Source organism: Oryx dammah, unplaced genomic scaffold (genome assembly GCF_014754425.2).
Source record: "Oryx dammah isolate SB20612 unplaced genomic scaffold, SCBI_Odam_1.1 HiC_scaffold_20, whole genome shotgun sequence".
In the NCBI taxonomy this organism is placed as follows: domain Eukaryota; kingdom Metazoa; phylum Chordata; class Mammalia; order Artiodactyla; family Bovidae; genus Oryx; species Oryx dammah.
The window spans coordinates 31,648,622-31,666,299 of record NW_024070204.1 but is presented as its reverse complement, the minus strand read 5'-3'; the positions used below and the strand labels follow the sequence as shown (position 1 = coordinate 31,666,299).

The window sequence follows — 17,678 nt, the reverse complement described above, 5'->3', positions numbered from 1 at the left end:
GGAGTTTCTGCAAAGGAAGTTTGTAGGAGAGCTCTCTGAAGAGCCATGTGTGGAGACATTTACAAATGAAAAGAGGCCTTGTAGACTTCATATTTTGTTTTTTAGTCAGTAATGTGTAGCATCAGCATTATTTAGAAGCTTGCAGCTTCTTGGGCCCTCTTCCTGTTATTTTAATTCAGCAGGTTTGGGGTGGGGCCTAGAAATTTGCGTTTTTAATGACTATCCCAGATGATTCTGTGGCAAGTGTCCCAAGAATCACATGAACGACATTTAAAAACAGAAATAGGAAAAAACCAAGCAAATTAAAAGCCCCAAGTCTTAGAGACGTCTTCTTCTTCTTCTTTTTTTTTAATTTGGCTGCACTGGGTCTTAGTTGCAAGAAGCAGGGTCTTTAGTTGCAACATGTGGAATCTAGTTTCCTAACTGGATCGAACCCCAGGCCTCCTGCATTGGGAACTCAAAAGTCTTAGCCATTGGGCCACCAGGAAAGTCCCAGAGATTTCTTAGTTATAGAAAGAGTTAGCAAATCCTCAACTTCCTGTTTTGGAAAATGCCATGCCAGGAGGACACTTCTTGGGGCCATTGCTGTCCTTCTTTGGTAGCTGTTGGGCCCTTCATGTAGAGCAATGCTACTAATGTTCAACATGGATTTCTAGAGCTCCATTTGTTGTTGTTCAGTCACTCAGTCATGTCCAACTCTTTTCAACCCCATAGGCTATAGCATGTCAGGCTTCCCTGTCCTTCACTGTTTCCTGGAGCTTGCTGAAACTGATGTCCATCGCGTCAGTGATGCCATCCAGCCATCTCATCCTCTGTCGTCCCCTTCTCCTCCTGCCCTCAGTCTTTCCCAGCATCAGGGTCTTTTCCAATGAGACTGCTCTTCACATCAGATGGCCAAAGTATTGGCATCAGTCCTTCCAATGAACATTCAGGATTGATTTCCTTCAGGACTGACTGGTTTGATCTCCTTGCCGTCCTTCCAGTTGGGACTGTTCTAGGATTGGGGTGTCATCCACAAGACAACAGCATGATCCTGTCCTGGGAGCATTGTTAGGTCTAGATGTGAGGACTTTATTTGATTTTCTCCAAGGCCCAGCCGAGGTATTTTTATTTTATGTTTTGTCTCCTCCCATGTTCAAGTATGTCCCACAAGAAACAGAATCTTGAATTTTGTTCAGATTATATCCCCATAGCCAAAAGCAGGCCTTCCCACAGAGGCCATTTGGTCAACAATTTGTTGTTTGTGCAGATATTTGAATGGTGAACGCTGGGAAGAATGGGGCTGCCCGGCAGAGAGGGGCCTGCAGGAGCGGGAGACCAGCCCATCTGTCTGGGACTCCTGAACACTGTCTGCCAGCTGGAAAGTCTCAGAATAGAGATTCTAACTGCATTCTCCTAACTTAAATCCCATAATTCCTACTGCTGTATCAGAATCTGCTGAAATTAATTATGATATTGTGGGAGGCTTTTTGGCTTTTGAACCTGACACGTTGAGAGTTTTGTTGCTCTAAGTACTTTGGGCAATGTGGTCACTTCTTCCCAGCTTATATCAGTGTTAGTCTTGGCCTAACAACCTTTGTTTTGCTGCTTCTGATATTAAAAGACTGAGCTCTGTATTTTGGGAACTTTTCCAGCGTTAATACATGGTAGTATTTCTGTTGAGTTTGATAAAATGTCTTGAGGTTATCTTTTGATACTAGTGTATTGTGGTTTCAGCAAGCATATAATTCATGTGTAATTTTCATGTGACCTCATTTCAGGCTTTCACTGTATCTTGTCTGAGCTTTCATACTTACCCTTTAACTGATTTTCCAGTCTCTAATTTTTTCCTATTCCAATTGTGCTAACACACGGCTTCCAGGGTCACATTCCTAAAAGACAGCTCTGACCGGGACACTTTCATGTTCAATGATCCGCAGTGGCTCCTGTTGACAAAAAAAAAAATAATTAATTAATCAGTAGTCAGTTTAAGAAAGAGAGAATTTTATTCAAGTCAATCTAAAGATTATAAATTGGGAAACAGTCTCTCAGAGAGCTCCCAAAACTATTCCTCCCATCAGAGGTCAAAACACAGTTAAATATGAGACAAAGTGTTATACATCTAATGACGTGCTGACAGTTTATGTAGTCCAGGTCTGTACATACAAGGCTAGTAGTGGGTCATCGTGACCGCTTAAAGGATTGAGAGAGGACTGTTATCTGCTAAGGAGTTCCCTTGCTGGTGCCAGGAGAAAGTTGCTGCCATCAAGGAAGTATCCCTGTACTTCTATGGCTGTGGTCTGATTAATATGTTAATATAATGCAGATGCATGTTGCACACTCCAGGGGAGGAGGCAGCCCAAAGGGGAAAGTGTTATATTTAAATCTAGGCCCAGCAATTCCAAATGTTTTCAAATAAGTGTCAGAGGGTTCACTGTGAAAATGTTCTCCAGCATGTTTCTGATTTTTTTTTTTTTAAAGAAAAGACTCTACTGGCTTCTGGGAATTTTAGACCTCCAACTTCTTCTGTCTTAATTTAAAGGTAACTCTACCTGCCCTCCACCCGTGGTGTATGGGATAGCCATGCTGGGTTTAATGGATCCATCTCATCCCTTCTGGATTCCCTGGTAGCTCAGTTGGTAAAGAATCCGTCTGCAATGCAAGAGACCCTGGCTCACTTCCTGGATCAGGAAGATCCGCTGGGGAAGGCATAGGCTACCCACTCCAGTATTCTTGGGCTTCCCTGGTAGCTTAGACAGTAAAGAATCTGCCTGCAATGGGGAATACTTGGGTTCGATCCCTGTGTTGGGAAGATCCCCTGGCAGAGAGCATGGTAGCCCACTCCAGTATTCTTGCCTAGAGAATTCCCATGGACAGAGGAGGCTGGCAGGCTACAGCCCATGGGGTCACAAAGAGTCAGACACGACTGAGTGACTAGGCACAGCACAGCCTCATCCCTTCACCTCTTGCCTTTACCTCTGGGTGAGCCTGGGACTGTGGAACCCTCACTCACCAGAAAGAAAGGAAATTCCTTCCTTGAGTCAGAATGCTTGTAACTGAGCATCTGTTGCTATTAATAAATTAACCCAAGGCCTTGCTCTCCTGAACAGTGGTCTCTGTTCCACCCAAGGAGGCTGGGATGAGGGCTGATGATCAGTAAAGGTTGTCCCAGTTCAAATCCTGGCTCCTCCTCCTGCCCAGTCCCTAGTATTTCTGAACTTTTGTTTCTTCACAGGGTTGTGAATCTATCCACTGTGTTAGTTATTAATATCCTGGCAATATATTGGGGCTTCCCTCATAGCTCAGTCAGTAAAGAATCTACCTGCAATGCTGGAGACCTAGGTTTGATCCCTGGGTTGAGAGGATCCCCTGGAGAGAAAAATGGCAACTAACTCTAGTGTTCTTGCCTGGAGAATCCCATGGACAGAAGAGCCTGGCAGGCTACAGTCCATGGGGTTGCAAGAATTGGATGCAACTTAGCAACTGAATCACCTACCACTGCCACCATTCTGGCAAATGGTCCCAAGCAATGTTTCCTGAGCAAGGAACCCTTTAATAGGATTCAGCACCAAATACATATATTTACTATATATTCTCCATTCCCACCAGGTTTGCAAAACTTGTGTTTGTTTGTAATGACTTGGTAAGGAACTTGCCCCATGCGCATCTTTGGAAGAAGAATGGGTAACGTGTTAGGCTTAGCTTCTTTTGACTTTTCTGTTTCTTTAATACTTCAAAGTTTGCATAAAAATTGCTTGTGAAACAAATACTCAGACTAGAAATAATTAAGAGCTAAAAAAAGAACCCTAAAAATGTAGTTTAGATACGAGTCCCTTTGACCAAATGTACATAAGTGGGAAAAGGCTGTGTTTCACGGTAGAGTCGATTTTAACTCCTCCTTCAGGACTCATTGCTGCATGAGTGGATTTCTTTCATTAGCTGAGGTTCCTTTGAAGCTTCTGCCCTCAGTGAACTTTCATGTCTCCTCACTCAGGCAGGAAAGGATGTGGCCAGTGCAGAAACCAGGGTACAGGAATTTCAGCTTTGAGGGTGACATGAATAACTTCGGGCGAAACAGATAAGGTCTACAAACTGCCATTTCTTATCCCAATTCAGCACCTACCTCTCAAGGAATCTCAAAGACAGGTTAGAGATGGGAGCCCCCGAGGACATTTTTTCATTTACTGAATACTTGTGTATGTGCTTAATCACTCATCTGTGTCTGCCTCTTTGCAACCTCATGGACCATAGCCCACCAGGCTCCTCTGTCCATGGGATTCTCCTGGCAAGAATACTGGAGTGGGTTACCATTCCCTTCTTCAGGGGATCTTCATAACCCAGGGATGGAACCTGGGTTTCCTGCAGTGCAGGTTAATTCTTCACCATCTGAGCTACGAGGGAATTGTCTACCAGAAATCTCTTCCCCAGATACCAACTGGCTGGCTTGGTTTGCTTCCTCTCTTTGTTACAATCTCTGGTCACATAGGCCCTCCTCAGTGATTCATGATTACTTGATAATATATTATTTATTCATTTGTTTATTGTTTATTGTCTGACTCTAGAGCTAACATATAAGCTATCTGAAGACAGGAATATTTCCTGTTTGTTCCAAAATCACTAGTGCTTAGAATAGTTCTGGAAATATGCTGAAGAAATATTGATGAGACAAATATTCTATTTTAACATCCTCCTTTTATCTGTGAGGAAGCTGTGTTGCTGAGAGGTAAGTGACTAACTCAAGGTCACACAGCTGGATGTGTGTGCTAAGTCACTTCAGTCATGTCCAACTCTTTTTGGCCCTATGGACCATAGCCCACCAGGCTCCTCTGTCCATAGGGTTTTCCAGGCAAGAGTACTGGAGAGGGTTGCCATGCACTTCTCCAGGGCATCTTCCCAACCCACAGATCGAACCTGGGTCTCTTATGTCTCCAGCTTAGGCAGGCATGTTCTTTACCACTACCACCACCTGGGAACACAGCTAGTGGAAGATATTGAATCAATCTTTATGTCTGAAATGCAAGTGAATCCCCAACCCAAGGGCTACCCTCATAGCTCAGTTGGTAAAGAATCTGCCTGCAATGCAGGAGACCCGGGTTTGATCCCTGGGTAGGGAAGATCCCCTGGAGAAGGAAATGGCAACCCACTCCAGTATTCTTGCCTGGAAAATCCCATGGACAGTGGAGCCTGGCAGGCATCAGTTCATGGGCTTGCAAAGAGTCAGGTACAACTTAGCGACTAAACCACCACCCCAACCCAAATGTAATTTAATTGTGTCTGTGTTGAGCCCCATTGGCCCAGGATGGTGAAAACTTAGTGTCAGTCCCTTCAGAATACTCTCCTACACTTTTCCCTGAGTCTTGCATCTAAAAACTGGGAGCTTAGAGTGAAAAAGTTTCAGGCAGCAAGGATCTGGGTTTCAGTATCATGTGTTCTCACTGGCATTTACTGGGCTGTCCTGGGTCCCGCGTTTCCCAGTTGTGAGGCTGAACTGGTCACAGTCGCATTCTCGCTCATCCTTGTCCACAAGGACCCCTTCAGAACCCCCAGGATTCTCAGTTCCCCACCACCCTCGTGGCATCCTGCTCTTCCAAGGCCTGAGGATGTGAGGTGGGCTCTGTGAGCTGCAAACTCTCCATGCTCTAGTTTCCTTGTCTCTAAAAGAGAGGTGGAAATTTGGTTGAGCCTTGTTATTCAGGGATTCCATATTTGTGAAGTCATCTGCTTACTAAAACTTACTGGTACCACCAAAATCAATACTTGTAGCTCATTCTCCAACATTTGAAAGCATCTGCAGAGTGGAGGAGGGAAAAAACCCAATGTGACTCACCCAGTGTGCTTGCTCCCAGCTGTGGTTAAGCAAGGTGACACTCTGCCTTCTTGTTTTGATACTTACACTGTAAACAGATGTCCTTTTTGTGATATATTTAGTGCCATTTTTGTTTCTTTTTTCTTGGTTATTTCGGTATTTAAAGTGGCTCCAAATGTGCTGAAAGCACTGCTTTGGGTACATAAGTGCAAGAATGTTATGATGTGACTTCTGGAGAAAATATGTGTCCTAAGTGTTGTTCCGGTGTGAGTTACAGTGCCGTTAGCCACAGGCGATTCAATGAGATATCTTTAAACAGAAACGCATGTAAAACAAGGTTCTGTGTTGTTCCACTGATGAAAGTGAAGACTTGAGGCTCACAGGAACTTAACCCTCAGAGCAGGAGTTTACTATTCACCAATTCAGGGTTTTTGGAAGCTTTCTGGAATGTAACTACTGCTAATAGTCAGATGCAGCGGTAGTAACTTCCTCAAAGGGCTGTTGAGTGAGTTGTAAACATCAAGCACCTAGAACAGGGCTTGACACTAGGGTTCATCTATCTCCACCCACTGCAGAGCCCTTGCTCCCTTGAAGTCTGAATGTCCCCCTGGGGTCTTCCTAGGAAATAAAGTGTTGATCCCTTCTGTTCCTGGGTTCTCCAAGCCATCTGGGAGGTTCTGCTCCCCACCCCCCATCCTCCCATCCCAGCGAGGTCCAAGGATCGAGGAGCAGAGCCACTACAGCTTTAGGGACACACCAAGTCACCCTTCGTGAATGCTTTGCCTGCCCTGGGAAGCCTTGTTCTTAAATCTTTTTTTTTTTTTTTTTTTACTGAATCTGTTGCAGTAAAAAGGAGAATAGAGGAATGAGTTTTTCCTCTTTTCCTTTCCTGAGAAAGTGAAGTCGCTCAGTCGTGTCCAAATCTTTGCAACCCCATGGACTCCATCCATGAGATTTTCCAGGCAAGAGTACTGGAGTGGGTTGCCATTTCCTTCTTCAGGGTTTCTACCCGACCTAGGGGTCAAACCCGGGGCTCTCACGTTGTAGGCCGACGCTTTACTGTCTGAGCCACCAGGAAGTCCAATGAAGAAGATAAAAGAGAATAGTGAGCAGGCCTGAACATTCCTAACTGTTCCTAACTCTGCATGTCTATAATTTAAGATTGCTTTTCTGCCCCCTAACTCTGCAGGAGCTACATTTCACACCGATTTTACCTTTGACTTTATGCTAAGTACATCCTGCATCTAGGTTTTACCCTTACAACACCCTTCCGTTTGTAGTTACATATCAGAGCCACCAAACTGCCAGACCCAATTACTGGGTTACTGACACCAGACTCCGACTGTCTTTGAAACAGTGCAAAGATCCTAACACCTTTGTTCCTCATCCCTGACTCCTGACTAAGCCCCTAGACTCCCATGGAGAGGGAGCAATGTTCTTGAGGCATGGGCCTATTGTCTTTCCCTCTCTGCCGGCTGAGAATTAAAACCACCTCCCTATTTACGCCATACTTGGTCTCCGTATTTGTTATTCAGCTCCGGTGGGCTAAGAGAGCCAAGGTTTTAGCCAACAACAAATCTACCATCAGTGCCTTTGGAGCCTAAGGGCATCCGAAACTCAGAAGCAAGGAGACACGTTCTTATTTCTCTGCTTTCTACTTTCATGTTCTTCCCCAAAAGCAATGAGCCTGGCTCAGTTTGAACATGAAGGAAGGGCCCAGGGAAATACCAGGGCAGTTGTGGTTGGACGGAAGCCGTGGTCAGCACTTTAAATATATTTTCTCACATCTCTTAGGAGATGAGTTGCCTCGCAAATCTCAAGAAATGTCAGGCCTTGGATACTCAGTCTCTAGAAGGGAAGTCATGTCTGCCTGGTTCATTGCTGTGTCTGCAGTGCCCAGCACAGTTCTTGATGAGAGTAGGTGTTCCCATCCATTTCTACTGATTTAAAAAATATCTCTCATACACACACACACACACACACACACACACACCCTAGTAGCTGGTACTTATATTAACTCTCTGGGATTTTGTGTGTATGTGTGTGTGTTTGGTGTAGGTAGGAACTAATCTGATACCTTCATTGCTATTTTCTCAACATATAGAAAAGAATCGGAAGGACTCTTCCATGAACCTTCCAGGAATGCAGGATCTTTCATCTGTCCCCTTGCTGAGGCACTGAAGCCGGCAGCACACCAATAACTCTCTCCCCTTGAGCTCTTTCTCCATTGCTGTTGAAGTTGTTTAGTCACGTGGCTGAAGCAGGGAAACAATTACAGATGTGTGGTAGGTGCCGAGTTTGACTGACAGACTCTCTTTAGATTCCTTGGTCCTGAAACTCTCCCAGTTTCCGATTTTACCTATTACATGTTGTGTTAGTCACCCAGTCCTATCCGACTCTCTGTGACACTGTGGATTGATCGTAGCCTGCCAGGCTTCTCTGTCCGTGGAATTGTCTAGGCAAGAATACTGGAATGGGTTGCCATTCCCTTCTCCATGGATCTTCCTGACCAGGGATTGAACCTGGGCCTCCCACATTGCAGGCAGATTCTTTACCGTCTGAGCCACCAGGGAAGCCCTTTACTTAATATACCTGTAGACTACAGAAAGAAATAATACATATTTCCGTATGCTTGGACTTCTTCCAGGAGGAGCCATTGTTTAAGCTATATCATTAGTTATGAAATACACTGCTGAGCCATTCATTCCAGGGAGTTGGCTCTGCTGTGAGTTTGACATCACAGCCTGGCTCTGTCAGGCTAGGACAAGAGCCAGCTCAACCTTTCTTTTTGCAGAGGCTGGTTATTTAATGTGGTGGCAGATGCCCTTGAGATGTTCCAGCTTATCATCCAGCCAATAGCCTGGGGACTGACTCCAAGAGCCCCAGGAAGGCTGATGTTGGCAGTAGAGATAAATGTAATCTTGATATAAACAAGATTTACATGGGAGTTGATGTTAGCCTTTGTTGGAACTTTGTAACTAGGCTTTGTTTAGGAGACTATTTTGAAGGTAAAATTCTTAGTTTACGTGGAAGATGTTAAAAGGAAAGCATTCAGTAAATTCCTACAGCCCTCTGCTGGGCCTCATCAGATCTGAAGGTGTGAATAGATAAATGTTTCCATCCAGAGTTTTAAGATGCTGCCTAGTAGAAATGGTATCCCACTTCAGTATTCTTGCCTGGAGAATCCCATGGATAGAGGAGCATGGTGGGCTACAAGTCCATAGGGTTGCAAAGAGTTGGACACTACTAAAGCAACTTAGCATTCAGCATGGCCCCATTATTCATCAAGGCGTACTGTTACAAGTTTTAGCTGTGTCCCACAGTAGTGCTGAGACAAATGAATTAGTTTTGCTTGTTTTGTTTGTTCCCCTTGCCTGAGAGAAGAGAGGATTGGAAAAGTTTGTAAGATACGTGTAGCATGTTTTACTTAACTGATTAGTGGAGGAACTGATTGGGAAGACAGAGAACAGTTTCCCCAAGTTCTTTCAGGATAAATTGTGTGTGTGTGTATGTGTGTGTGTATTTAGCAAAAGAAAAAAAATGCTATATTAGATACAAATCTGATTAACATTCTACAAGGTAATATAACTGTAGCTCCTCTGTAATAGTCCTACCAGGTTTTGAAAATATGGTTACAAACCTTATTAAAGTCTGCAAATTATCCTTAGTTTTACAGGATTGTACATCATTGTGCTTTATCAGTTGTGGCTTGTTGGTCAGTGACAACAAAGTCTCATTCCCAAGAATATCAGATGAGGGTGGTGCAGGTTGCTTAGAAATTGCTCTATCCCCTGAGTGCTCAAAAAGTGATATTTGGACTAACAGAGGTGGATTGTCACTGGGGAGCTTGAGAGGAATGCAGAGCCTTGGGTTCTACTGCCATCTTTAAAATCAGAAATTATGTTATAGACTTCCCTGATGGGTGGCTCAGACGGTAAAGTGTCTGCCTATAATTTGGGAGACCTTGGTTCAATCCCTGTGTTGGGAAGATCTCCTGGAGAAGGAAATGACAACCCACTCCAGTATTCTTGCCTGGAAAATCCCATGGACGGAGGAATCTGGTAGGGAACAGTCCATGGGGTCACAAAGAGTCGGACACAACAGAGCGACTACACTTCACTTCACATGCTGTAGATTGAATGTTTGTGTCCCCCTCAGAATCCATATGTTGAAAACCTCATGCCTAATGTGATGCTGTTGAATACAGAGTGCCTGATGAACTATGGATGGAGGTTCGTGACATTGTACAGGAGACAGGAAACAAGACCATCCCCAAGAAAAAGAAATGCAGAAAAGCAAAATGACTGCCTGAGGAGGCCTTACAAATAGCTGTGAAAAGAAGAGAAGCCAAAAGCAAAGGAGAAAAGGAAAGATATACTCATTTGGATGCAGAGTTCCAAAGAGTAGCAAGGAGAGAAAAGAAAGCCGTCCTCAGCAATCAGTGCAAAGAAATAGAGGAAAACAATAGAATGGGAAAGACTAGAGATCTCTTCAAGAAAATTAGAGATAACAAGGGAACGTTTCACTCAAAGATGGGCTCAAAAAAGGACAGAAATGGTATGACTCTAACAGAAGCAGAAGATATTAAGAGAGGGGGCAAGAATACACAGAAGAACTGTACAAAAAAGATCAACATGACCCAGATAATCACGATGGTGTGATCACTCACCTAGAGCTAGACATCCTGGAATGTGAAGTCAAATGGGCCTTAGGAAGCATCACTACGAACAAAGCTAGTGGAGGTGATGGAACTCCAGTTGAGCTATTTCAAATCCTGAAAGATGATGCTGTGGAAGTGCTACTCTCAATATGCCAGCAAATTTGGAAAACTCAGCAGTGGCTACAGGACTGGAAAAGGTCAGTTTTCATTCCAATCCCAAAGAAAGGCAATGCCAAAGAATGTTCAAACTACCACACAATTGCACTCATCTCAGATGCTAGTAAAGTAATGCTCAAAATTCTCCAAGCCAAGCTTCAGCAGTTCATGAACCACGTACTTCCAGATGTTCAAGATGGTTTTAGAAAAGGCAGAGGAACCAGAGATCAAATTGCCAACATCCTCTGGATCATTGAAAAGGCAAGAGAGTTCCAGAAAAACATCTATTTCTGCTTCATTGACTATGCCAAAGCCTTTGACTGTGTGGATCACAATAAACTGTGGAAAATTCTGAAAGAGATGGGAATAACAGACCACCTAACCTGCCTCTTGAGAAACCTGTATACAGGTCAGGAAGCAACAGAACTGGCCATGTAACCACAGTTCAGTTCAGTTGCTCAGTCGTGTCCGACTCTTTGCGGCCCCATGAATCGCAGCACGCCAGGCCTCCCTGTCCATCACCAACTCCCAGAGTTCACTCAGACTCATGACCATCGAGTCAGTGATGCCATCCAGCCATCTCATCCTCGGTCATCCCCTTTTCCTCCTGCCCCTAATCCCTCCCAACATCAGAGTCTTTTCTAATGAGTCAACTCTTCTCATGAGGTAGCCAAAGTATTGGAGCTTCAGCTTTAGCATCATTCCTTCCAGAGAAATCCCAGGGTTGATCTCCTTCAGAATGGACTGGTTGGATCTCCTTGCAATCCAAGGGACTCTCAAGAATCTTCTCCAACACTACAGTTCAAAAGCATCAATTCTTCGGCACTCAGCCTTCTTCACAGTCCAGCTTTCACATCCATACATGACTACTGGAAAAACCATAGCCTTGAGTAGAGAGACCGTTGTTGGCAAAGAAATGTCTCTGCTGTTTAATATACTATCCAGGTTGGTCATAACTTTCCTTCCAAGGGGTAAGCGTCTTTTAATTTCATGGCTACAGTCACCATCTGCAGTGATTTTGGAGCCCCCAAAAATAAAGTCTGACACTGTCTCTACTGTTTCCCCATCTATTTCCCATAAGTGATGGGACCAGATGCCATGATCTTCGTTTTCTGAATGTTGAGCTTTAAGCTAACTTTTTCACTCTCCTCTTTCACTTTCATCAAGAGGCTTTTTAGTTCCTCTTCACTTTCTAGCATAAGGGTGGTATCATCTGCATATCTGAGGTTATTGATATTTCTTCTGGCAATCTTGATTCCAGCTTGTGATTCTTCCAGCCCAGCGTTTCTCATGATGTACTCTGCATATAAGTTAAGTAAGCAGGGTGACAATATAGAGCCTTGACGTACTCCTTTTCCTATTTGGAACCAGTCTGTTGTTCCATGTCCACTTCTAACTGTTGCTTCCTGACCTGCATATAAGTTTCTCAAGAGGCAGGTCAGGTGGTCTGGTATTCCCATCTCACTCAGAATTTTCCACAGTTTATTGTGATCCACACAGTCAAAGGCTTTGGCATAGTCAATAAAGCTGGTTCCAAATAGGAAAAGGAGTACATCAAGGCTGTATATTGTCATCTTGCTTATTTAACTTCTATGCAGAGTACATCATGAGAAATGCTGGGCTGGATGAAGCACAGGCTGGAATCAAGATTGCCGGGAGAAATATCAGTAACCTCAGATATGCAGATGACACCACCCTTATGGCAGAAAGTGAAGAGGAAATAAAGAGCCTCTTAATGAAAGTGAATGAGGAGAGAAAAAAAGTTGGCTTAAAGCTCAACATTCAGAAAACTAAGATCATGGCATCTGGTCCCATCACTTCATGGGAAATAGATGGGGAAACAGTGGAAACAGTCTCAGACTTTATTTTTTGGGGCTCCAAAATCACTGCAGATGGTGACTGTAGCCATGAAATTAAAAGACGCTTACTCCTTGGAAGGAAAGTTATAACCAACCTAGATGGCATATTCAAAAGCAGAGACATTACTTTGTCAACCAAGATCTGTCTAGTCAAGGCTATGGTTTTTCCAGTAGTCATGTATGGATGTGAAAGCTGGACTGTGAAGAAGACTGAGTGCCAAAGAACTGATGCTTTTGAACTGTGGTGTTGGAGAAGACTCTTGAGAGTCCCTTGGACTGCAAGGAGATCCAACCAGTCCATTCTAAAGGAGATCAGCCCTGGGATTTCTTTGGAAGGAATGATGCTAAAGCTGAAGCTCCAGTACTTTGGCCACCTCATGCGAAGGGTTGACTCATTGGAAAAGACTCTGATGCTGGGAGGGATTAGGGGAAGGAGGAGAAGGGGACGACAGAGGATGAGATGGCTGGATGGCATCACGAACTCGATGGATGTGAGTCTGAGTGAACTCCAGGAGTTGGTGATGGACAGGGAGGCCTGGCGTGCTGCAATTCATGGGGCCGCAAAGAGTCGGACACAACTGAGCGACTGAACTGAACTGAACTGAGGAAGTCATTAGCACACTCAAATTGAAACCTGGTTTTCTGGTGGCTCAGATGGTAAAGAATCGACCTGCAATGCGGGAGACCTGGGTTTGATCCCTGGGTCAGGAAGATCCCCTGGAGGAAGGCATGGCAACCCACTCCAGTATTCTTATCTGGAGAATCCCATGGACAGAGGAGCCTGGTGAGCTGCAGCCCACCAGGTTGCAAAGAGTGAGACACGACTGAGAGACAGCACTTCCTGCTTCCTGCCTTCTGCCGCTATCTGTGCTGTTGCTTTACACGTATTGTCAGGTTAACCCTCATGAGACCCTATAAGGAGGCATCACTACGCCCACATTCAGAGAAGTGCCCAAGGTCACGTGGTTAGAAAACACACAGGAGGGAACTGGAATCAGCATAATTATCAATCCTCCCTTCCATGGGGTCTGCTGTCAGCCACTGTAGCCTGCAGTTCTCTTACCTAATTCAACTAGACCAGCCGCAAACATCCTTCCACCTCTACAATCTGTGGATTCCTTGAGTTAGTGAACTCTTAGGAGCTTCGTTGCTAACTAAGAATTCTATAATAATTAGCAATAATAAACTCGTCAAAGCTCCTCTATTCTGTTTGAATATCTAGCTCACAGTTCTAGCATTATTTGTTACAGTTTTTATTTTTTTAAGTAGCTGTTTGTTTATCTGCTTCTCCTTGGAACTATCTTCTGGGGAGGAGGGAATGGGGGGTGTTGTGTCTTATGTATGTTTATATCCCCAGAAGCCAGTAGAGGTTTTCTACATAAATTTAGTACTCGAATATTTATTGAAGTACATGACATGGGTAGACACAAAACTAGAGTAGGAAACCCTCCAATTGTAGCACTCAGGTGTTCAAGCCAATATCTAATATAATCCACCATTATGATTATATCCTTATATTTATATTCATAAAATAAAACCAACATTCTATTTGCACAGTGGAAGGTTTATTTCACACAGCAGTTCTTTCAAATGGACAGAGGTCTTCTGCTCTGTATTTCCTCTGCTCAGTGGAAGAATAAATTTGAAGAAAAGAGGCATACACGATAGGAGAACTTAATGGCAGTATAACAACCACTGATCTAGTCACAAATGGTAGTTTTGAGAAAAGAATGTATAAATTTTGCATAGGGTCAGTTAAGATCAAGGGTTCTCAGTTGGTGCCCATTTGTCCCCCTGGGGGACATTAGACAATGTCAGGAGACATTTGTGGCTATTAACTAGTGGAGAGCTTGTACTGGCATCACGTGGAGGAGGCCAGACATGTTGCAAAACATCCTACAATGCACAGAACAGCCTCCAACAAAGACTTATCCAGCCCCAAAATGTCAGTCGTGCTGAGACTGAGAAACCCTGGTCTAGACAGACCCTCCAATAGAGCTAGGCTTTTACTACATTTTGTTTGGTTGACTGCTTGGCTCAGCACATGGCCTCTGACGTCCTCGGCATCTCCATGATTGAATAAATCACTGTCTAATGGTGATCCATTGCATCACATGTCCCAGAACTGCCCCCTGAACCAGCAACAGTGTGACCACCTCCAAGGCTTCCCTTTCTTCCTGGAGCCTACCAGGGTGCCTACCATCCAAACAGGTCACTCTATGTACCATTTATCTGTTTAAACACATGCACCTCACCCATAACTAGACTACATATTCCTTGCTAGCAGAGAACATATGTTGTTGTTGTTTTTCTCATTGTAACCCATTGGCCACTGTTCCCCATAATTCTGCCTTAAAATGCTTTGTCACTCAGGGCATGACAATGATGTGCTTGGAATTCAGTGGTTAAACATTTGTTCATCTGTAAATACTGGGTAAATTGCAATTAGACAGAATGTGAGGTGACTAGAATCATCCATTCTTCCAACATTCTGGATAAATTAGGATTCATATTACCTGGCATTCAGATTTGTGTTCCTGGGATCAGGGTTTAGGTAAGTTTAAATGTTTAGGGTTTGAGAAAGACTTCCTTAAGCTCTGTTTTATTCCCTAATTCTCTGATTTGTGAGAATATTATCTTTTTTAGGTTTTTTTTTAAAATTTTTCATTTATTTATTTGGCTCCACCAGGTTTTAGTTGTGGCTTGAAGGATCTTTGATCTTCTTTGCAGCATGTGGGATCTTTTAGCTGCAACATGCAAACTCTTAGTTGTGGTGTTTGGGTTCTAGTTCCCTGACCAGGGATCGGACCCAGGCTCCCTACACTGGGAGAGTGGAGTCTTAGCCACTGGACCACAAGGGAAGTCCCAGGACGTTGTCTTTACCTGGGAGATAAAATGGAGACTTCACTAACACAAGAAAAAGAAAAACAAACACAAAGCTGATCTGACTAGGTAGATAGATATTTCTCTTTGGTAAGACAGGATGGAAGGTTGATGTTTAAAGGTATTTGCAGGAGGATCAGCCCTACGCTTCATTGTAGGTAGATGTGTTTGGCATCCATCTGCTTACTCCCCTTGACATCCTCCTACCCTATGCTATGCTCCCACCGCAGCCCAGCACTCTCAGATGTCACTGGTGCCAACGGCCAGGCAGACCATCTGAAAAGCACTTACTACTTCAGTATTGAGACCTGCAATAGCTTGTCTGTACCAGGAGCACTTGCTTTTTAAAACAGGAACCCCAAAGAATGAATCACTAATGGCAGAATTTCAAATGTTATGCTGTACGGGCAGGATCATTTTTGAGAAATCCCTTCTCAATGTCCCTCAGATCACACTGTAAGCAGGTAAGGCAAGCACCAGAAAGACTTCAGGTCGGGATCCTGGGACAGGATTACAAGATTTTTAAAAATTCATATTTAGGGATTTACCTGGTGGTACAGTGGCTAAGACTCCATCCTCCCAATGCAGGGCACCTGGATGAAGGAACAAGATCCCACATGCCAGAGCTAAAGAGTTCAAATGCTGCAGTTAAAGAACCCTCATGCCACAGTGAGGACTGAAGATCCCAGGTGCTGAAACTAAGACACAGCACAGCCAAATAAACAAATAAATATTTTAAAATTCATATTTAAATTTTTGCTTTTATTTTTTCTGTGGCTATCAACTGGTACCAAGCACCTTTAGCTTTTGTTTTCTATTTTATTTTATTGAAGTATAGTTGATTTATAATATTTCAGGTGTACAGCAAAGTGGTTCAGTTATACAGGTGCTTTTTCAGGTTCTTTTTCATTATAGGTTATTACAAGATATGGAATATAGTTCCCTGTGCTATATAGTAGGTCCTTGTTGTTTATTTCTTTTATATGTAGTAGTGTGTATCTGTTAATCCTAAACTCCTAACTTGTCCCCTCAAGTCACACCTTTAGCTTGCCATAGGGGAAAGAAGAAAGATTCCAAGGCTGTTTGATCTTTGCAAACTTGTGTCACCCTAAGAAACTTATTAATGGATCAGTGACAATGCAATAATTATATTTTATTGCAATCAGAAACTAGGGCTCTTAGGAGTTTTAGTTCTTAAGCCATGTTGAGAGTACAGTTTAGAAAATCATGGGACTTCAGATGGTGGCAATATTTACTAGGTGCTTACTATGTGTCTAGCATATTACTTTTTTTTTTTTTTAAATCATCATCCCCATATTATGAATGAAGAAGTTCAAGTTCACAGCAAGTGTATACTAGAGCCAGGCCTTGAACCCACACATCCAGCCCAGGTGTCTTAGCCTCTCCCTGTGTTACTTCTCCAATTATAACCAGGCCACCTCTGCTGTCCTCAGGGAACTTTCCCACTGAAGTAGAGGGCCTGCACATGATGAGAGAGAAGACAGTTCTAATTAATGCTAATACAGCTCCTTCTTTCTTTGCAGGTTTGGGAGGTGCCCTCGGTTACCTTTTAGGTGCCATTGACTGGGCCCACTTGGAACTGGGAAGACTGCTGGGCACGGAATTCCAGGTCATGTTCTTCTTCTCCTCGCTGGTGCTCACTTTGTGTTTTATTATCCATCTGTGCAGTATCCCTGAAGCCCCGCTTACAGATGTTGCAAAGGACATTCCCTCACAGCAAGCCTCCCAGGACCTTGCCTTGTCATCAGACAAAATGTACGAATATGGGTCTATTGAGAAAGTAAAAAATGGTTATGTAAACCAAGAGTTGGTGCTGCAGGGAGGAAAAACCAAAAATCCTGCTGAACAGGTAAAGATGCAAGTTCTTTTTTATTTACTTAGGAAAAATAGTCTTATTCTTTCCTTGTGTTCATGCTTTTAACATTAATCCTTGTCTTTGTTTTGCTTGATTATTTGATGTAAAGAGTTTTGTTACCCTCAAATTGAAATTCTGTGAATCTACCAATTGAATCTGCAAATGCCCAGTAGCTATTATCCCTTGGAATTAAAACTTTACACCTAATAGAAAAATGTGTGCATTTCCCTCTTGTCCTTCTGCTTCTGACTCTTTGCAGACCCTCAAATCAGGGAAGATGAAGCTGGCTGTAAAATGTTAGGCCATAAGAGCAGGCTGGAATTATCCATCCTCAGGCTAGATTAGGATTATAAATTTGTTATTCCAAATAACAGCATCCCCAGTTGGGAATAGGAGGAACTAAGAGGCTATTGGGATGGAGCCTTCATTTTATTTTGATCATACAGTGAATAGAGAAAA

The 17,678-nt window shown here is 43.5% G+C and overlaps 1 protein-coding gene across 1 annotated transcript in view; it reads left to right on the top strand.

Annotated features, from left to right (window-relative positions):
* SLC45A2 (solute carrier family 45 member 2) overlaps window positions 1-17,678 on the top strand; it is a 33,309-nt gene that overhangs the window by 3,206 nt on the left and 12,425 nt on the right. Inside the window, exon 3 of the mRNA XM_040262293.1 lies at window positions 16,888-17,213. Within this exon, the coding sequence (XP_040118227.1) occupies window positions 16,888-17,213 (326 nt within the window). The remainder of the gene's footprint in view (window positions 1-16,887; window positions 17,214-17,678) is intronic.